This window comes from Macrobrachium nipponense, chromosome 41 (genome assembly GCF_015104395.2).
Source record: "Macrobrachium nipponense isolate FS-2020 chromosome 41, ASM1510439v2, whole genome shotgun sequence".
Classification (NCBI taxonomy): Eukaryota; Metazoa; Arthropoda; class Malacostraca; order Decapoda; family Palaemonidae; genus Macrobrachium; species Macrobrachium nipponense.
The window spans coordinates 11,785,410-11,808,223 of NC_061102.1; the positions used below are offsets into that span (position 1 = coordinate 11,785,410).

A 22,814-nucleotide genomic window follows, 5' to 3' on the forward strand; every position below is an offset into this window, starting at 1 on the left:
CACCCTCTCGCTATCACCCGAGGTGATCCTCAAGCCGTTGAGAGAAAATTAGAATTATTACTAGATCTTTGATGTTATTCCAATTTCTTTGTGAGGAAAAAATGTAGAGGTCTGAATTGCTGTTTATTCAGGGAAAACAAGCTTCTCCAGCGAGGAAATGATCCCCAGCAAACTCATCCATTCCCTCACTCAGCCTGCTTCCTTCCCTAAATAAGGCTGCGCTTTGCATAAGCAAGGAGAGCATTATTATAGTGCTATGCCGCGGTAGAGTCGTAGCAGAATTCTGTTACCGTGGCGGTAAACCCGCACCGAACAAGTATAAGAGATATCTTGTTGAAATTATCTAAGTAAACGGAAGGCGTGTTCATTCAAGATTACTAGAAATTTCCTCAACCCGAGGCTAAAATCCATGATTGTAGGGCAGAGAGACGGCTTATTCAGCCATTCCCGCAAGGGAGAGAGACGTAACCAATCCGCGCATGTCACCGAGCTAGCCGGTACTGCGTAGATCACAGTAACAGCAGCCTTGTTCATCGTCTCGCACTATCTGCCTGAGTTGCCAGCTACTCCTTTTACGAAGGGATAGGTATGAAATTATCGAGCAAAGGAAACTCTCAAGCAGGCATATTTAAACAAAACAAAATTCGCTAAATACAGAAGCTGAGTTGGTGTTGTCGTAACAATACCTGAAGAGTTGTTCTTACTCCGAAAACTCTTGGAAGGTTGAAGGGAGTGACAATTAAATACATTAGAACAACAGTTCTTTCGGCTTCTATCCGCAAGAGGTAAATACGATATGCGTATATGACTTGACCCATGCGTTAGCAAAATGACGCAAAGATAAACTACGTAAGTATTGTAGTAATTTGAACATCGAATTCTCTACTACATCTTTCCTCAACGAGGAAGAGAGAAAGAAAGGAAAACGACTGTGTGGGGAGGACGCCTCGGAGGACGAGAAGCAATCCTTCAAGATTCGTTGGGGGGCACGTGCTCGATCTTCGGCAGCCTGGGAAGTTGACAACAGGACCTGCCGAAAGGAAGCCAGATCAGCATGAAAAACCCGTAACCCTCCTTCGGCTTTTGACATGCCCTCTCCCTGGTTTCCTGGGAGTCCGACAGAGGTCTAGGCCTAGAGGCGTTATGGGGCCGATCTGACGTTCCCTCCTGACGAGAGAGAGGACTGAAGCGTCCTCTTCTCTAAAGCTTCTTTAGGGCGCGAGTCCTTCCGAGAGCTCCAACCCTTGCGCGGAGGACGCCTCGGAGGACGAGAAGCAATCCTTCAAGATTTGTGCACGTGCACGATCTTTAGCAGCCTGGGAATCGTCAACAGGTCCTGCCGAAGGGACGAGAATCGGTGGGGAGCCCCCGTAACCCTCTTGCGGCTTTCGACATGCCCTCTCCCTGAGTCCTTGGGAGTCCGACAGAGGTCCAGGCCTAGAGGCATTATGGGGCCGATCTGACGCCCCCTCCACAACACAAGGGGCTACACTTCACAACACTGATTGGAGAGCGAGCACTTTAGTCTAAGATTACTTGATGTAATCCTCTAGCAGACACTTCTTCTAGGCCCGTAAGCCATACCACAGGGTTAGGCAAAATAAAATCTACAGGAGGTTAGAAGGTTCATTATTTCTAACTTCTGTTTACTGTGGAGGAAAACTCCTGATTCTAACACGCTCTAAAATGCGTACATGAATCCTACTTCTTCCGTAATCAGTCACACATTACACTAATTACATTGAACTTATGCAAAGAAAACATGTAAACGTCATATATACTAAGCGAGTGTCTACCGAAAGTTCCGGTAGCCTCACCTTACCCCATGCAGACAACAAAGTCTGAAACTAGGCTAACTAGCTTCAGACATCAAATGCAATGAAAAAATTTACGATAGCGTATGCCTAGCCACAAATCCAAGTCAATAATCGAAAGAATAATTAGGATACTTAAGCGGCTAATGAAGTTTCAAAATCCTAGGCGGAGGTCTGTAAACAGTTGTTTACCGACCGGCGACAGAAAAAATATGAATAGAAAATGGGAATAGTTCCTGATATCCGCCTCCCAGCGGCGGGAATGGGTACTACCACCTGGCCGCCCACTGCGTGTGCCGCGAATTTTGAAATTCTGTCGGACTTCGGAGAATACAGCTATATATATATCTGTCAGGTAAGTTTCATGAACAAACAACTTTTTTTTACGTCCGTGCGTTACGAATTCATGCATCATATCGTGATAATATTTTCTGTGTTGCTTTGATCGTTTTACAATGTGTTATATACCTCATTAGCTTTAACCGTTTTGCTCACAGCGTGATTTGTATACAATTATATATGAAATTTTTTTTCGTGCTGTCATATATTCCAATATTTATATATGATAATGATATTTTTTTCCTTTCTGATAGTTATATACAGGCGGTCCCCGGGTTACGATGGGTCCGGCTTACGCCGTTCCGAGGTTACGACGCTTTTTCCTAAATATTCATTGAAAAACCGCCTGGGTCCACGGACGGCTTGTCCGAGGTACGACGCTGACACTTCCGACTCTCCAAGTTTACAACGCTTTTAAAAAACACATACTACTATGATAAGATAAGAATCCTTTATAGTTTAGCACAGTTTCTCTCTCTCTCTCTCTCTCTCTCTCTCTCTCTCTCTCTCTCTCTCTCTATACTACAAAGATGTATGTTTTTTTAGTATGATAAATAAATGATTTTTACTATTTTCAAAAATATTAATATTAATTTATACAGCAATAATACCAATTCATTAAAGAAAATACCATAGTGAATTAGTAAGATTTTAGCTTATATTTAAAAAATCATGGAAGAATGAAGGAAATCCCAGTCTTCTTGAAGTAACTTCCAGTAACCTTTTTCGAGATGCAGGTACTAAAACTGTCAGCTATATATCAAGTTCTGTGACAGCCAGGAGGGGGAATAGCTGGGGGAGAGCTGCAGTGTTGCAATCACGTGGTCCTGACATTCCCCCCCCCCCCCTCCCCCCCCCCCTCTCTCTCTCTCTCTCTCATCATTCTCTTCCCTCCTCTCTCTCTCTCTCTCGTCTCTCTCTCTCTCTCTCTCTCTCTCTCTCGTCTCTCTTCTCTACTCTCTCTCTCTCTCTCATTTACTGAGACTCAAGATTTTTTATGTACTTGTACTATTTGTTTTTTAATACTTTCAAATAACAATAATAATAATAATAATAATAATAACTAATAATAATAATAATAATAACTGTAATTACAAAATTCATATGTGATAGTATTTTAAAGAAATACAATACGTACTAATCTATCCATGTCACTTTTAATTAAGGTTAACTCTCTCTCTCTCTCTTTTGCCACACAAGATAATAATGTGTCATACATAGTGGTAACTCCCTCCCTCTCTTTCGCTGGAAGCGTTATAAACAGAGAGAGATACACTCTCTCTCTCTCTCTCTCTCTCTCTCTCTCTCTCTCTCTCTCTCTCTCTCTCTCTCTCTCTTCTCTCTCTCTCTCTTTTACCGAGATGAAAGAATTTTTATGGAACTAGTATGTAAAATGTTTATTGATAATTTCAGTTATTTAATAATAATATTTATAATAATAACTAATAATAATAATAATAATAATAATAATAATAAAACTTTAATTACAAAATTCATAATGGTCGCATTTTAAAGAGATGAAAATGACCTTTCCATTTCACTTGTAAGGATAATTCCTCTTTCTTACTGAGATGAGAGAATTTTTATGGTAGATGCACGTGTTTATTATATTTTCAAAATAATAATAATAGAAGTAGTAATAATACGATAACTAATTTCAAAAGAAAATTCTTCCCTTTGTCTTTTCTGTATCAATTTCCCCACCTCAACTCGAGTGACACTCAAGCTTAACAATGCCATACAACGGTCAACGAATTTAATGGTTTTATGTAATCTCTCTCTCTCTCTCTCTCTCTCTCTCTCTCTCTCTCTCTCTCTCTTACTGAGATGAGATCATTTTCATGGACGTGTATGTAATAAGTTTATCATTAATATTTTCCAATAATAATACTATAAGTACAAAATTCATATCTGAGTATTTTAAATACAATAATCATTCCATTTCTCTCTTTTAAATACTATAAGGACAACTCTCTCTCTCTCTCTCTCTCCACAAGATACTTGTCATACATTTGGTGTTTCTATTTCTTCCTTTTATCTCTCTCGCTCTCAGCAAAAGAATTGATAGACAGACAAACATAATTGCACAGTCCTCTCTTTCTCTCTTCTCTGGAGAAATATATGTATTTATGGGAGGGGGAAAAAATTGCCTACAGACGTTCATTTCAATCTATTGAAACCTAAGGAGTTATTTCTCTCTCTCTCTCTCTCTCTCTCTCTCTCTCTCTCTCTCTCTCTCTCTCTCTCTCTCTCTCTCTCTCTCTCTCTCTCTTGTATTTTAATGAAAATATACAGTAATTTGTGAATACACAGTGTTGCACATGAAAAAAAAGTAAATTAGTGATAATTTTAGAGATACGGCCCTAAGAAAAATTGCAAATTAGTAGTGAAATTTTCCCTGTGGACATGTTTTCAAGAACGTCGTTCTGGCTTACGACGATTTTCGGGTTACGACGCGTCTTAAGAACGGAACCCCCGTCGTAACCCGGGGACCGCCTGTACTAAACTTTAGGCAATGCCAAAAAAGAAGCCAAAATGAACTCTTAATCTTGAAAACTAAGTATGCTGTGATTTAAAAAAAAAAAACTTTTTTTTCCGCGTCGGCACTCACTCCAAAACACCGCCGGCATATGGGAGACACTTTCGGAAATACCGGCTTTGTATTTAAGGGTTAAGCAGGTATAAAATAAGGGATTTATTTATATATGAATATATTTTCGTCATGAAGCATAGAGAGGAAGCTAAATTAACTAAAGCATACACTACACACATTATACTACAGTATTTGCCTAATTGCAAAAAAAAAAATAAATAAATAAATAAAAATGATATTGTTATGATACAATAAAGTTTCATACATACTTACCTGGCAGATATATACATAGCTAAGACTCCGTCGTCCCCGACAGAAATTCAAATTTCGTGCCACTCGCTACAGGTAGGTCAGGTGATCTACCGGCCTGCCCTGGGTGGCAGGACTAGGAACCATTCCCGTTTTCTATCATATTTTCTCTCTTCCACATGTCTCCTGCGGGGAGGCTGGGTGGGCCATTAATCGTATATATCTCCCAGGTAAGTATGTATGAAACTTTATTGTATCATAACAATATCATTTTCATACAATTAACTTACCTGTCAGATATATACATAGCTGATTGGCACCCTTTGGTGGAGGGTAAGAGACAGCTACTTATGGAATAGACAGGTAAACAACATATGTTGTAGGTATAAATAAACCTTGGTTCCTACCCGATAGGTGGTAGACTTTGTGGGTGCTGCCCAGTGGGTGCTGCCCAGGAGTCTGCATCACCTCAAGAAACTTTAGCAAGATATATGATCTATGGCCAAGAGTTCTTGTGGGTCTGCCGATGGGGTCTTATCTGCTTACTCGGCAGAGCCTGAAAGGACTTTGTCAATGGGTGCTGATCCACTTATATGACAATACACCTTATGAAGGAGCACACAACCAATCCCGACCACCTGATCCTAACCACCGTGTTAGTATTAAAAATTGTTCTGAGTTATCCCCAAACTCTTCACAACAACCATAACTCAAAAACACATTACACACACACACATAATTTTCAAAAAAAATAATGATACTCATCTAATAAGATATCACAAGAGTTCCTTACTGAACAATAGTGACTGGCCGCCAGTGCGACGTCTGCACTTTGTCAGCAGAAAGTCTAGAACATATCTAATAGACGGTATGTATAAATTAAAGATTGGTGTTAGCTCCTATACCCAGGATCGTATCCGCTGACACGAAAGGACCTATAGAAAAACAATTCTCATAGGTCACACGAACATCTCTCAAGTAGTGAGATACGAATACTGAGTTGCATCTCCAAAATGTCGCTTCCAAGATGTTCTTTAGCGACATATTTTTATGAAACGAGAGAGATGTCGCTACTGCTCTTACTTCATGAGCTTTCACTTTTAGAAGTCAAAAAGCGTCGTCAGGACAGATCATATGCGCATCTGTAATGACGCTTCTTACAAAGAACGCTAGAGCATTCTTGGACATCAGTCTTGTGGGGTCTTTTACCGCGCACCAAAGACCTTGTGTCGAGCCCCCCATCTGGTGTTTTCTCTGAAGACAGAATTTCAGAGCTCTTACAGGACAAAGAGATCTTTCTGCCTCTCTCCCTAGGAGACTCGATAAACCTTTAACCTCAAAGGTCCTAGGCCAGGGATTCGAGGGATTCTCGTTTTTAGCCAGAAATAAAGCTTTAAACGAGCAAATGGCCGAGTCCCCCTTAAATCCTACTTTATCCTCTAGAGCCTGCAATTCACTAACTCTTTTTGCTGTGGCTAAAGCTAATAGGAACAAACATTTTCTAGTCGGGTCTCGAAAAGATGCCAGATGAGGAGGTTCGAACTTATCAGATGAAAGGAATTTTAAAACTACATCAAGGTTCCAGCTAGGAGGAGCTGGCCCCGATGACTTTGTAGTTTCAAAGGATCTTATGAGATCGTGGAGATCCTTATTCCCTGTTAGATCTAGTCCTCTATTCCTGAAGACTGTCGAAAGCATACTTCTGTAACCCTTTATTGTGGGTACAGATAGATGCGAATCTTCCCTCAAGAATAGTAAGAAATCAGCGATTTCCGTCACAGAGGTAGTGGAGGAGGACAACTTCTTAGACTTGCACCACCTTCTAAAAACTTCCCACTTAGACTGATATACTCGTCTAGTGGAAGCTCTGTGGGCTCTCGCAATCGCGCTTGCAACTTTGCGAGAAAACCCTCTCGCTCTGACAAGTCTTTCGATAGTCGAAAGGCAGTCAGAGCGAGAGCGAGGAGGTTTTGATGATACCTCTGGAAGTGTGGTTGTTTGAGAAGATCCGTCCTTCTTGGGAGGGATCTGGGAAAATCTACTGTCCACTCCACCACCTCTGTGAACCAGTCTTGTGCTGGCCAAAAGGGGGCTATCAGGGTCATCCGTGTTCCTTCTGAAGCCACAAATTTCTTTAGAACTAGTCCCAGGATCTTGAACGGTGGAAAGGCGTAGACGTCTACGTGAGACCAGTCTAGTAGGAAGGCGTTGACCATCAGAGCTCTGGGATCTTCTACCACCGAACAAAATACCTCCAGTCTTTTGGAAAGGAATGTGGCGAAGAGATCCACATGAGGAGTCCCCCAAAGAGACCAGAGACTCTGACACACTTCCGAGTGTAGGGTCCACTCTGTGTGAAGGACCTGGTTCCTCCTGCTGAGCCTGTCCTCCCTTACATTCCTTTCTCCCTGAATAAATCTCGTAAGCAGGGAGATATTCCTCTGGGAAGTCCAAAGCAGTAGGTCTCTTGCCAGTTCGTAAAGGAACAAGGAGTGAGTCCCTCCTTGTTTCCGAATGTAGGCCAACGCTGTGGTGTTGTCTATATTCATTTGAACAACTTGGTTCGATACCAAAGGTTCTAGGCTCTTCAGAGCCAGATGTACGGCAAAGAGCTCCTTGCAGTTTATGTGCCAGGACACCTGTGCTGCTTCCCAGATGCCTGACACCTCTCTCGAGCCTAACGTTGCTCCCCAACCCTTCTCCGACGCGTCGGAGTATAACACTAGGTTTGGGTTCTGAACCTTCATGGAGATTCATTTGTTCTCCTTCAATGGGGGCAACCACCACTCCAAGTGAGGCTTCATCTCCACTGGAATGGGAAAGGCGTCTGATAGATTTCCTGTCTTCCAACTCCAAGACCTTTTGAGGAAGAATTGAAGTGGACGAATATGCAGTCTTCCTAGAGGAAAGAACTGTTTGAGCGAGGAAAGGGTTCCTAGAAGGCTTAACCATTCCCTCGCCGACGTCCGTTCTTTCCTTAAGAAGAGAGAGACTTTCTCCAAGCCCCTTGCGAGTCTCTCTTGCGAAGGAAATACTCGAAAACCCTGAGAATCCATCTGAATCCCCAGATAGACTAAGTTCTGTCTGGGGGTCAGCTGCGACTTCTCGAGGTTCACGAGTAATCCCAACGACTTGATCAAGTTCATGGTCAGAATAAGGTCCTCCAAACACTGTCTCTCTGATCTGACCCTGATGAGCCAGTCGTCCAGATAGAGAGAGATATTCACCCTTTTAGGTGAAGAAACCTTGCCACATTCTTCATCAGGCTTGTGAAGACCTGAGGAGCTGTGGACAGGCCGAAACACAAGGCCCTGAACTGAAAGATCCTTCCCTCCGCCATGAAACTGAGGTACTTCTTCGACGAAGGGTGAATCGGTATGTGGAAATAGGCGTCCTGGAGATCCAGAGACACCATCCAATCTCCTTGGCGTAAAGCTGAAAGGACTGAGGCCGAAGTCTCCATGGAGAACTTCTCCTTCTGAACAAATTTGTTCAGAGCGCTGACGTCCAGTACTGGTCTCCAGCCCCCCAAGGCCTTTGCAACCAGAAAAAGGCGATTGTAAAACCCCGGGGAGTTTTGATCCAGTGCTACTTCTATCGCTCTCTTGTCCCACATCTGATCCACCATCAGTCGAAGAGTATCCCTCAGTACAGGGTCCCTGTATTTGGCTGACAGTTCCCGCGGAGTTGACGTTAGGGGAGGACTGTCGAGGAAAGGTATAAGGTATCCTTTCCTTATCATGGCAAAGATGAGGCGTGCCTATACGTGCCCAGGCTTCCGCAAATTCTAAGAGCCTGGCACCTACTGGTGTTTGGAGGAGAGAAGCATCATTTACCCTTTTTAAAGGGACGGAAGGCAGACCTACCTCTCTTCTCAGGAGCCTTCCTTCTTGAGGGTGCTCTGGAGGTAGGGCCTCCTCGAAAGGGCTGAACCGACATACTCGGTCCTTTCTTTTCCACCGCAGTCGCAGGTCTCTTCTTCCTTGATGACTGGGTAAGAAGGTCTTGTGTCGCCTTCTCAATTAATGATCGGGAAAAATGTCTTTCACTAACTGAGAAGGAAACGAGGGAGACCGCTTTGGTCAAAAAAGCACTGAAGACTGTCCTCTTCTTAAGAAGTCCAGCTCCAACTCCAAATAAAGAGGAGATTTCTAAAGAGCCATCTTGTACCGCCTTGTCAATACACGACAGTATACAAAGGAGAACTTCTGGGTCGAGTCCTTCTGAGTCATACGCCTTCTTGGACATCACCCCAAGGGACCAATCTAAGAAGTTGAAAACTTCCAATACATGGAAGAGCCCCTTGAGGAGATGATCCAGTTCTGAAATGCCCCAAGTCACACGGGCAGAGTTCAAACCTTGTCTTCTCGACGCATCGACTAACGTCGAAAAGTCCGCTTCAGCCGAAGACGGGAGAGAAAGGCCCATATTCTCTCCCGTCTGATACCAAATGCCCCTTTTTCCAGCGAGTCTCGCTGGGGGCATGCAGAAGACCGTCCTGACCAGCTCCTTCTTCGAATCCATCCACGAATTCAAAGACTGAAGAGCCCTCTTCATAGAAATGGTGGGTTTCATTCTAAGAAAAGACGAAGACTTCTTAGCCTTTGCGCTCGAAAACAGAGAGTGCGGAGAAGGAGGAGCGGCAGGGGTTAAAGCGTCTCCATATTCTTCAAGAAGCAGGGCTGTCAAGACTTTGTAGCTTGACAGTCCTTCCCTTCCACGATTCTCGTCTCCTGAGTTCTCCTCTAACTCGGGGTCTAGAGGAGACTCCGTCGAAAAATCAGGACGTCTTTCCTCTGGGGGAGACAAACTCCTGATAGGAGAGGGACTAAGGGAGTGATAATCTCTCCTCTTCACAAAAGTTTGAGCTTTGTGAGAAGCTTCCCGCTTGGATGGTGCCACACGCTTAGGCGGTTCCTCATAAAAGGATGACGCCTCGCGCTTGGATGACACCTCTCGTCCGCCGAGCGTCCTGGCTGACGCCTCGCGCTTGGCTGACTCTTCACGTCTGGATGACGCCTCGTGCCTGGAAGACGTCTCGCACTCAACTGGCGTCCTGGCTGGCGCCTCGCGCTTAGATGACGCTTCATGTCCGGAATGAGTCCTGGCTGGAGTCTCGCGTCTGGCTGATTCCACGCCTCTGTATGACGCCTTGCGCCTGGAAGACGCCTCACGTTTAGCTGGCGTCTTGTCTTGCGCTTCGCGTCTGGTATATGCCTTTCTCGCTCTCGATCTAGACAGAAAATCTTCTTCTACTTGTTTGGAAGACGAAGCTTCATGTCTGAAAGACGCCTCACGTTTGGCAGGGGAGAGAGGACGAGACTTCTTGATCGGAAGAGAAACGTCATTCTTACAAGGAGGATCTCTAGCCAAAACTCCCACCAATGAGGCTAGCTGCTCTTGGACAGCAAGAAGAATTTTCCTTGAAGCTTCTCCCACGTCTTCTTCAATGGGAGGAGAAAGAGAATTCGAAGGCGAGCGATCCCCTACGTCCATGTAGGGAGACGTTGACGCAACCTTCGCCTTTTTGATTGAAGAGGGAGCTTCATCTGAGAAGCGCTCCGGGCTTGAATTCAAATCAGGTTCTCTATAATGCCTTTTCAGGGGCCTGGAAAGGTCCGAATCCTTCCACCCTCGTTTAGGTGAAGGAGAGGGAGAGGAACAGAAACACTCTCGCAGGACGCTTTTTCTAAAGCGGTCCTGAGCAGCCTGAAGCGAAACAGAGCCTGCTGAAGGGACGTCTGACCGTTGGGGATTCCCCACGACCTCCTTAAGGCTTTTGACTTTCCTTCTCCTCAGGGCATGGGAGCTTGGAAGCGGTCTAGGCCTGGGAGCGTCGCAGAGACGATCAAACGCCCCCTCCACAACACTGGGAGCACTCACTTCACTAAACACTTCACTCTCACTATCCTTACCTTGTAAGACCGCCATTTTGGACTTCATCTTAGAGATAGTAGCCTTCAGATCGGCGATTTCAAGAGGCCGATTCTGAAAGTAAAGCTTGTGAATGATTCAACACAGAGGGAGAATCAAAATCATTAAGGTTAGAGATAGGGTCAATAAAAGGCTCAATAGGCCTTGTACTCACACTCCTCTATCCCTCTCTAACTTCCTCAAATAAGAAGTTAGAATCTTCCATTCTTCTGCATTCAACCCCTCTCATTCATGACAGGTATTAGAAGAAGAACATTCAAACCCCCTACATTTACGACATACAGTGTGAGGATCAACCGAAGCCTTCGGTATCCTCACCTTGCAGCCTACATTCACACACATTCTCACACTCACATTTGAGTCAGACATAGTGAGAAAAGCAAGTCCAAATTCAGTCCACAATAGCGAATGCCAAAAACCATGATCCAGATACGTCACCAAAAAGCCGAGAAACGAATGATCAAAAGGTTGAAATAAGAATCTAAGTCAGGAGGTAATAACAACAATGTTGATACCACCGGCGACAGAGAAAATATGATAGAGAACGGGAATGGTTCCTAGTCCTGCCACCCAGGGCAGGCCGGTAGATCACCTGACCTACCTGTAGCGAGTGGCGCGAAATTTGAATTTCTGTCGGGGACGACAGAGTCTTAGCTATGTATATATCTGACAGGTAAGTTGATTGTATGAAAAAAATAAATAAAAAAATGAAATTTGAGTCTATACCTCTTCCAGCTGCGCCCGGATTTTCCTTGCATCTGTTTTTAAATTTGCAAACCCATCTTCTAATTTAGCTCTGTTGTCATGTTCATGTATTAAACTTCTCAATTCCATGACTGTTTCCTTCATATCCTGTGAAAAAAAAAAAAAACTAAGATGTAGTGCAGTATATCAAACATCACAATTTGTAGTAAATTGTATATTTCCTAACTATACAAACCTGAGGTCCTTTACATATGGAATATACTTACAGCGGCAGCTGGACTGGTTGTAAGCTTTCAAACAAGGTGGTTCAGTAGTAACTACTTGTCCGATGGTCGGGAGTCCCACCTGACTAGAGGTAAGCATTCCACTTTGGTTTAGGCTCAGGAACAGAGTGAGGGGTGGCATGAGGTGGGACTATGTGTAAAGGACCTCAGGTTTGTATAGTTAGGAAAAATGATATTGTTATGATACAATAAAGTTTTGTACATACTTACCTGGCAGATATATACAATTAATTGCCCACCCAACCTCCCCTCAGGAGACAAGTGGAAGAGAAAATCTGATAGAAACGGGAATGGTTCCTATTCCTGCCACCCAGCGGCAGGACGGTAGATCACCTGACCTACCTGCAGCGTGTGCCGCGAAATTCGAATTTCTTTCGGGGACGACGGAGTCTATAGCTAAGTATATATCTGCCAGGTAAGTATGTACAAAACTTTATTGTATCATAACAATATCATTTTTATACATTCAACTTACCTGTCAGATATATACTTAGCTGATTCACACCATTGGAGGAGGGTAAGAGACAGCTAATTACTGAATAGACAGGTAAACAACATACGTTGTAGGTAATAAATAAATAAAACCTTGGTTCCTACTTGTTTAGGCAGAAGATTCCATGGCTAATGCCTAGGAATCTGCTTCGCCTCAAGAGCCACAGCGAGGATGTGACCTATGGCTAAGAGTTCTTGTGGGTCTGTCAATGGGGTCTTATCCACTTACACGACAGAGCCTGATGGCCTTTGTCAATGGGGTCTTATCCACTTACATGACAATACACCTATGCCTAGTGGCATAATTAAGGAGCACAACACCGATCCCGATCACCTGATCCTAACAGTGCTTAAATTGAAGAGTTATCCCCTAACTCCTTTCAAACAACCCAAAGAAAAACACAAGATTAAATACAATTTAACTCACTAATTAAGGATCAGTATCGGCTCCCTATCCCAGTAACGTATCCGTAGACACGTATCAACCAAGAGAGAAGGATTTCTCGTAGGTTATCTTGACATCCTTCGGGTAATGGGAAGTCAACACAGAGTTGCATCTCCCTTATGTGACAGCTCATATGTCCTTTATGACATATTGTTATGGGAAGAACAAGAATTCGCAAAAGCTCGCACTTCCTGCGTTTTTAATTCTCAGCTGTTTGAAGGAATCATCAAGGCACTTGTCAAGGGCTTTGGAGATCACACTGTCTCAAAGAAGACCAGGGCGTTCTTTGATACAGATCTCTTCTGGATGAAGCCTGGCTGGCGCCTCTCGCCTGGCTGGTGTCTCACGCCTGGCTGGCGCTTTGCGCCTGATTTGGCACCTCGTGCCTGGCTAGTGCCTTGCGCCTGGCTGGCGCTTAGAGCCTGGCTGGCGCTTAGAGCCTGGCTGGCGCCTTGCGCCTGATTGGCGCCTGGCTGGCGCATTACTCTTGGAAAGCGTTTCTGGCGCCTGGCTGGTGTTTCTGACCCCTGGCGCCCGGCTAGCTCCTCCCCCTTAGCTGGAGCTTCTAGCTTGGCTGGAGTCTCGAGGTTGGTTGGCGATGTCCACACTGGACACTCTCATCTGTCCGATCTGTCCGATCTGTGCGCCTCTGGCGCATCTGCGCCAGGTAGGAGGCCCGCTCCTTCTCCGCTTCAGACAATAAAAGCGTTTATTTGAGCTGTCTGCCTCTGGCGTTTCTCGCCTGTTTGGCAACTGGCGCCTAGCTGGCACTACGTTGCCCGAGGGTCCTGAACAAACCACAATAGTTTATCAGGAGACTGGAGAAGGGTGGAAGGAACTCTTCCACCTTGAGCCTCTGGCCTCGGACGAGGGGAGGCGTTTGTAGCCAGTTACATCCAGTAGACGATAGGATAACTAAACAGGACATGAGAGAAGAGTCTTCCTCCGAGGAGGATCCTTCGTGAGTACTTCCGTTGCAAATGAGATCTATTCCTACCTTTTGAGGAGGTTTCTCGTTGCAGAAACTTCCCTCTCCTTGCCCGAAGGAGGGGAAGGAGCCTGGAAGTCGAAGGAGACTCCGAGCCGAAAGTGGGCGAACCCAGGCTTTCTTAGCTCTTATCGTGTCCCTCTGAGTACCTTCTGGGAAGCGTTTCGAGCCCTCATCGCATCCCAACGACTCTGTAGGCAAACGTTAAGACATTTCTTCTGCTGAAGATAAAACTTACGTACCCTGCCTGGGCAAATAGACCCTTCTATTTCTTCCCTTATCCATTGGGAAAGCCCCTTGACTTCAAAGCTCAGCCAGGATAAGAAGGGTTTTAGTTCTTTGCCAGACATGGTATGCTGGCAAGAACCAATCGCCAAGTCTGCATTGAATCTGATGCGAGATTCCAAAACACAAAAATTCCCTTGTTCTCTTGGTAGTTGGTAAGGTCAAGAGAAAAAGTGAATTCCCTCATAAAATTTCTGAAAGAAGCTTGATGAGGAGAGGTTCCAACTTGTCGGAACAAGGACTCTGCGGGCCTCGAAAAGATCCCAACTTGAAGTACATGATATCCTACTCTTGGTCGTATTGAGGTATCGTATAAGATCCCGAAGATCTTAGTCCTCTGCTATCTCTAAGTCCATTTGCAGAGACAGAGTATAGCCTGCTACTGTATTCTTTGATAGCAGAAATATACAAAGGTGATTCTTCTCTCAGAAAGGGAAGAAAACCGTCATGTAGATCACAGAGGTATCGGAAGAGGACAGTTTCCTCATTCAACCCAGCACGATCTGCAGCACTTCTTGTCTTGGCCATAACACTTGTCATTCACTTTGAAAAACCTCTCTTTCATGTCAACTTCTCGTCAGTCTGACAGACTCAGAGTGGAGAGGTTCTTAAGGTCCCTTTCTAAGTGAGGCTGATAGAGTAGACGGACTCTCTTGGGAAAGCCTTTAGAAAAGTGCTGTAAGAAGGACGTGACCTCTGTGAATCCAGCCTCTCGAAGGCCAAAAAGGGGCGAAAAGCATCATCCTCTCTTCCTCTGACGCCAGTAATTATCTTAATATATCTGTTAAGAATTTATATATATATAGGGGAAAAAAGACTAATGTTTATTATCCTTTCAAACTAAAGGATGGCGTATCTTGTTACCGCTCTTGGATCGAGAATAAGGAAGCAGTCTAGAAGAAGCCTCTTCGTCTTCAACATTGTGAAGAGATCTATGAAGAAGACGTCTCGCAGGCTTCCACAACTCTCTTTCCAACTAATATTAGACAGACGTTAATAGTTCTTATCGTCGATCAAGAAGGTTCTCACGGGCGTGCAACATCGTGCAGCGAACCTCTTAAGGATCGTTATGTTTGTGTCTGTGTTCCAAACAGGTTCTCTCTTGTTAACGCGAACAGGGGCGAAAAAAGAGATTCTCGATGATCCTTGAGATATGAGAGAGCTGTGGAATTGGCCTAATTGATTTAAAAATTTCATTTCGTCCCTCCTTGGAATCGAACCCTCCTCCAGTAGACGGGGAACGAAATCAGGAATGAATCGTGAAGTTACCGAGCCTGCTGTTAGAGAGGCTACTGAACACCTCGGTAAACAACTCGCTATATCGAGTAATTATCAAGTCACCTAAAATGCTTGTAATTCTTTTAGAGTATGTGCCAGAACCTTTGTACCTCTTGCCATGGTACCCGGCAACCTCTCATATGTTATTTCCATTCTTGGTAGGAAAAAACTTATAGGCGTAATATAGTCCATTCAGGGAAACAAACTTCTGCCACGAAGAAAACGGTTCCCATCAGACTCATCCATCTCACTGCACATGCTCCATTCTGTAATACGGCTATGCTTTCGTAAGCATGAGAGCATTATATAATATAGTGTGCTCTGTCGCGTTAGAATTCTCTATAATTCTGTTACATTGCGGTAAACAGCATTGAAAGGTTGCGAGAAATCTTTCTATTGAAAGCTTCTTAGTAAAACGCAGACAATGTAATTCATGTTTGCCTACAAAACCTATCCGTTCGAGGCTACGTCCGTGATTGTATGGGAGAGATACGGTTAGCCAGTCAATCCCGTAGGAGAGAGAGATGTAACCAACCGCTCATGACCGAGACCCAGATGGTACTGTGTTGGCCTACAGTGACAGCAGCTTTCGAACGCTGTCTCGGCGTACTTCCTGAGTTGCCAGTTACTCCATTCAATGAAGGAATATTAAAAATTATTATCGAGTCTAAGGAAGTTCTCAATAATGCATATTTAAGCGAAACAACCTTCGTAAAGACAGAAGCTGAGTCGGTGTTGTCATAACAAACCCTTTAAGCGTATTACTTACCTAGGAAACTCCTGGAAGGATACAGGGAATTCAGTTGCCAACCATAGAGGTAACTACGTTATGTGCATATGACTTGATCATACAGAAGTCCTATACACCAAATTCTTTACTACATTCTTTCTTCACCGAGCAGAGAGAATGGAAATTTACTATCTTCATTCTTTTCGTCAATAGAACGAATTAGTATTAGCCGGAGCGATCCCAAGTGAGAACCTAGGATCGAATAGAATCTCTCAAGCTTCCTATTCTCTTGGACATAAGGACGTATTCTACGCGTCTATTACCTGGAAGAGTCTCTAATCAATGAATGAGTGCTCCTCCGAACCTTGTCCAAGAGAGCTTATATGCTTACGCAATAAGATGTATTGAGATCTTTGTCAATGAGAACTAACCCATTAAGATACAAAGAGTATACAATTTTTTGTCAATTATGTGTCATGCACTTACTTGACAATACGTTTAATATCTTCCTAAGGAAGGAAGTTAATTCAGGAACTCGTTAAGTCTTCGTGATTTCCACAGAAATCGCGGGAGGGACAGGATTCCTGTTCAGATCTTGAGCTTACGGAAGGAAGAATGATGTTCCCTTTCCGCAGTCATTCCCGAACGCCGAATAGATGAGATTTTTATAAAGAAAAAACTCCCTTAGCTCCTGCATCGTCATAATGAGGGAAGAGTATGAATGAAGGAGAGAGTCCACGCTGAGAGGAACTGTCTGTTACAACAGTCTTCTGAATATTGAAGAAGGGCTTCTCACAGTATCAGAATCATCCTGACAAAAGCGACGGCCGCCTGTGCGACATCTTGCGCCTTTGCCAGGAGAAGGCTAATTCTGCTAAATACTAAAAAGAGAAGCCTCGAGGCTGCCCTCTCTCTCATAAGGCAATTCGGGATAACCTGGCGCCTCGCGCCTGGCTGGCGCCTCATGCCTGGCTGGCGCTTTGCGCCTGATTTGGCGCCTTGCACCTGGCTGGAGCCTCTCGCCCGGCCGGCGCCTCGCGCCTGGCAGGCACCTTGCACCTGGCTGGCGCTTAGAGCCTGGCTGGCGCCTCGCGCCTGGTTGGCACCTCGCGCCTGGTTGGCGCCTCCTGGAAAGTTCCATGTGCCTGGAAAGATCCTTATGCCTGCTAGGCTCTACTTGCTTAGAAGGCTCTTTTCACGCTTCTTGGAAGATTGCGGATCAGCAGACAGGAACTCTGGCGCCTTGCGCCTGGCTGCTGGAACGCGGCTCGCGTCTGGTGTTGGAACGCGGCTCGCGCCTGGTTGCTGGAACGCGGCTCGCGTCTGGCTGTTGGAACGCGGCTCGCGCTTGGCTGGCGCTTCTCGCCTGGCTGGAGCCTCATCGGTTGGCTCCTGGCTCATGGTTGGTTCCTGGCTCCTGGCTGCTGCTTCGCTTCTGGTTGGTGCTCAGGGTTCTCTTAATTTCCAGAGAACGCGATAGAACGTCCGAACTCCAATCATGCCCATTCTTTGTCTTTTTGGATGCAAGATGAAGAATAGGAAGAAGAGACGCACTTTCTAAAGGATGCCTTTGCAATGGCGATCCTTGGCAATCTGGGATGCTCTACATCCTGCCGAGGGGACGTCTAATCGGTGGGGATTCTCCGTAACCTCCGTAAGGCTTTCGACATTCCTTCTCCTCTGAGCCTGGGAGCTTGGAAGAGGTCTAGGTCTGGGAGCGAGACGGAGCTGACCAGACGCACCCTCCACTATTTGAGGATGCCTTTCCAATGGCTATCCTTGGCAGTCTGGGATGTTACTACAGATCCTGCCGAGGGGATGCCTGACCGGTGGGGATTCTCTGAAACCTCCGTACGGCTTTTGACATTCCTTCTCCTCTGGGCTTGGGAGCTTGGAAGAGGTCTAGGCCTGGGAGCGAGACAGAGCCGATCAGAATGCACCCTCTATTGAAAACACTACATTCACTTCTTACCTGTTTTAAGAGCTCGCATTTTGAGCTCCCTCGATTTATTCTTCAAATTTGCACAGGATGAATTTGTAGTTTCTGTGAGGTAAGAATGTGATGAGGATGCAACAACTACTAGTATTGTAAATACTCTAACTACTCGTTAGCACGATACTTATTAAAGCTTTTAAAGGAAGTGTTTTAGTCATATGCTTTCTGACTTCCTTGAGTAGGATGTTAGTGTTTATATTTCCTCAATCAAGTTTTTAAACACTTATTACACGTATTAGTGAATAAATATTAATATTTCTTTTTATTGCAAAATATGTGAGTGTCTGCCGAAAAATTTGGTAGTTTCACATAAAATTTTTCTTCGAAAATTCGAAATCAAATTCATTAAAAAGTTACTAAAAGCCTATGCCAAACCAAAGACCCAGTACTTCCCTGCAAAAGACAGCCCAGAAGATCGATGGCGATGAAAAACGAAAATCAAGTCAGGAGGTACCGAAAACGTGTTTACAACATGGGCGACAGAGAAAATCTGATAGAAACGGGAATGGTTCCTATTCCTGCCACCCAGCAGCAGGACGGTAGATCACCTGACCTACCTGCAGCGTGTGCCGCGAAATTCGAATTTCTGTCGGGGACGACGGAGTCTATAGCTAAGTATATATCTGACAGGTAAGTTGAATGTATAAAAATGTTATAGTTATAATACAATTAAGTTTGTTCATACTTACCTGGCAGATATATATAGCTGTATTTTCTGAAGTCCGACAGAATTTCAAAACTCGCGGCACACGCAGTGGGCGGCCAGGTGGTAGTACCCATTCCCGCCGCTGGGAGGCGGATATCAGGAACCATTCCCATTTTCTATTCATATTTTCTCAGTGCCACTGTCTCCTGAGGGGAGGTTGAATTGAATTGAATTGAATTTATAAAATTTGTGGCCATTTGCCACGCGCCGGAGCCAAAGGCCATTCAGCGCATATATATCAACGGGATATATTTACTAATAGAAGATACACTTATATAATTAAATCAAATGATTAAAACCAAATTCAAATTAAAATACTCAATTAAATATCATAAAACAAATGGATTTCCTTAAGAAATTTAAAAATCTCCTCTGTGGGAGCACCCTCTCCTAAAATATCTGACAAAGGTTTGTTGGTGAAACCAAACCGACGTCTATGATTAAAATAAAGACGACAGTCAACAAATATATGCCTCACTGTAATGCCAACATTACAATTGGAGCATTGAGGAACCTGCCTCTCTGCTCCACTAGTTAAAAGATACCGGTGAGTTAAAAAAGTATGCCCTATACGCAGGCGTGTTAAAACTATACTAGATCTTCTATCCATCCCAACAGAAGGGGACCAGGGATGAACAGAAGGTCTGATCAATTTCAGCTTTAAATTACTATTCAAGTTGGACCAGTGATTCTGCCACTTAGTCCTACAAAATGATTTAATAAAAAGTTTAAAATCTTCACAGGGAACCCTCACAGAGTGGGAAGCCCGGGAGGAAGCTGCCTGCTTAGCGGCTGTATCAGCCAGCTCATTACCACGAATTCCCACATGCGAGGGAACCCAACAAAACTTCACACTGTGTTTTCGAGAATGCAGGAGGACCAGCCAATCCTGCACCTCTTGAATGAGTTGATTAGATGGCATCAACTTCTGTAGTGCAGATAGAGAACTCTGGGAATCACAATAAATAATATATGAGTCCCCAGTGCTACCTGTACTAAAAATAAATTTTAAAACACTATAAATAGCATAAATCTCAGCATTAAAAATTGAGAAGTTAATAGGGAGGCTTTTTTTAATTGTTCTCTCACCGATGATGACAGAACATCCAACTCCATTTGCTGATTTTGACCCATCTGTATATACAGCAATCGAGTTACTATGCTCAGAAACATGGGCCAAGAAGCTACTTTTAAGCTGAACACTTGAGCTGATCTTTTTGTTGTCTCTAATTTGGCAAATATCTAAAGGAGGCCTACACCATGGAGGGAATTTAGAAAATGTTGTTTCCATAACCAGTGGAGGAATAAGGCCTACCTCTCTCGCACTGATGTTTAATCTAACTTCAAGGGGCTTAGGTAATGTAGGTTTAGTTGGTGCTCTGTCAACAGGATGTTTTATATACTTAAAATTTGGATTAGACTGAGAGGTTAGTGCTCGTGACAAATATCGGAGACCCTGTTCCTCCCTCCGAATGAAGAGAGGAGGAAAACCAGAATCTACATAAAGGCTCTCAACAGGAGAAGTTTTAAAAGCACCTGTACAAATACGCAATGCCATATTGTGTACTACATCCAGCTTGCCTAACAAGGTCTTACATGCCGAGCCATAAATCTGAGATCCATAATCAATCTTACTCAAGCATAGGGCCTGATAAATTCTTAATAAAGTAGTACGGTCAGCTCCAAAATTCAGGTTACTAACAACTTTAAGAATATTGCACCGTTGTTTAACATTAACTGCAGTCTCATTTATATGTTCAGCAAAAGTCAATTTTTTGTCAAAAATAATTCCTAAATATTTGACTTCATCTTCATACAACAAAATAGAACCTTCTAAAAATAAGGTTGGAATCTCTTCCCTTCTACGTGTTCTACAAAAACGTATAGCTTTAGTTTTCTCAGCAGAAAATTTGAAACCTTTACTATTAGCCCAGGTAGTAGCAGCATTAATTGCAATCTGAATTTTAGTACAAGCTTCAACTGCAGTAGCTCTACTAAACAAAATAACAATATCATCCGCGAATGCTTGACCAGTTACTCCAACAGGGAGATGTTCAAGTAAACCGTTAATGGCAATATTAAAAAAGGTTGGACTAAGCACACTCCCCTGTGGAATGCCTTCTTCCTGAAGATACTCTGATGAGAAGGTAGACCCAATTCTAACTTTAAGGTACCGGTCAGACAGGAAGTCTTTGGCAAAATTAAACATATTGCCACCAATACGCCATTCCAAACCAGCTGCATTAAAATACCTGCCCTCCAGGTAGTATCAAACGCTTTTTCCAGATCAAAGAACACTGCAATGGTTTGATTTTGGACAGCAAAAGCATTCTGAATCTCACGTGTGAGACACAATAAGGGATCCAAAGTACTACGATTCTTGCGGAAGCCAAATTGCCTCTTCGACAACAGGCTCTTTGTTTCTAATAACCATATCAGACGAAAATTCACCATTCGTTCGTAAATCTTGAAGACACAGCTGGTAAGAGCAATAGGCCTATAACTTTTGGGATGACTAGGGTCCTTTCCGGGTTTTAAAAAAGGAACTATGACAGAGTTTTTTTCCTTTCAACTTGTATGAAGTCCCTGAGCACCAGAATTCATTTAAAACATCGACAAAGAATTTTTTTGACTCCAGAGGTAAATGAGAAATCATGGCATAAATAATATCATCTTCTCCAGGTGATGTTGGAGAGGACAAAGATAAGGCATATTCGAATTCGACAATACTAAATGGAAAGTTATATGCCTCAGAGTTAGAACAAACAGGCGGATTAACTATAGTCATGTTTCTAATATTGCGAAATTCAGGGGAGTAGTGACTGGGGCTTGAAATGCTGGAAAAGTGCCGAGCAAAAGCCTCTGCCACCTCTCTTGCATCCGATATAACTACCAAGTTGATTTTCAAAATCGGTAAAGGGGAAGGGGAAAATTTCCCTAGTAATTTACGGATTCTATCCCAAACCAGAGAAAGTGGCGAGTTATACTTTAATTCTGATATGTACTTGATGAAGGATTCCCTCCTTGCTTCTTTAAAGACTTGCTTTTGTTTGGCGAGGTTTCTCTTGTATATTATTCTATTACTAAGACAGGACGCCTTCGATATCGCTTGTAACTGGCTCTTGCAATTTTCCTACTCAAGGCACATTTACTATTCCACCAAGGTACCAGTGGACGACGGGGTTTCCCTGATGTTTTAGGAATTGACATCATTGCCCCTCCAATCATTATACTAGCAAGATATTCGTATGGCAGCTTGAGGGCAAGGAAATTCATTGGCCTTACGATTGACTTGGGTAGATTTTTCATACAGCTGCCAATCTGCCTCCTTTATCTTCCACTTGGGTAAAGATGGGGAGGGTATATTTTGTACATACTTAAGATGGATGGGATAGTGGTCGCTTCATAGAGATTTTCATCCACTGACCACTTATAATCTAATCGTAATGACGACAAACATTTTGTAAGATCAATTGCTGAACTAGAGTTATGGGCTACATCAAACCTTGTAGGAGAACCGTTGTTCATTAAAACTACATCATTGCAATCTATTAATCTTTCAATTATAAGTCCACGGTGATCACACCTACCTTCCCCCCACAAAGTATGTTTTACATTAAAATCCCCCATCAGAATGAAAGGCTGAGGTAGTTGGTCTAAAAGTGATTGCAAATCTTCAACCTCTAATTGTCTGGATTGCCAGCTCTGTCCACCAATCGAGTTTCTAGGCCAGGTTCTAGATAAAGAGAGCACAGAGTGACCCATTTATTGATGAAAATCTGTGTTGCACAAGCTTGCAGTATGGAGTCTAATTTGATAACTTTTTGTGGTAATGACTTGGCCGCAATAATACATGTACCACCATGAGCATGTTCACCTACAGGTGGTGGAGATCTGTGAAAAATAAAGTTCTGTCTACAGTTAGGAGAAACATTACCAAGTTTAGTCTCTTGCAAACAAAGGGCAGCTAAATTAT

The 22,814-nt window shown here is 43.7% G+C and overlaps 1 protein-coding gene across 4 annotated transcripts in view; it reads right to left on the reverse strand.

The window, feature by feature from the left end:
- LOC135212505 (syntaxin-1A-like) overlaps nt 1-22,814 on the reverse strand; it is a 397,641-nt gene that overhangs the window by 39,285 nt on the left and 335,542 nt on the right. For all 4 annotated transcript variants that reach the window (XM_064246004.1, XM_064246005.1, XM_064246003.1 and 1 more), the window contains one exon: nt 11,656-11,781. In XM_064246004.1, coding sequence (XP_064102074.1) covers nt 11,656-11,781 — 126 coding nt within the window. The remainder of the gene's footprint in view (nt 1-11,655; nt 11,782-22,814) is intronic.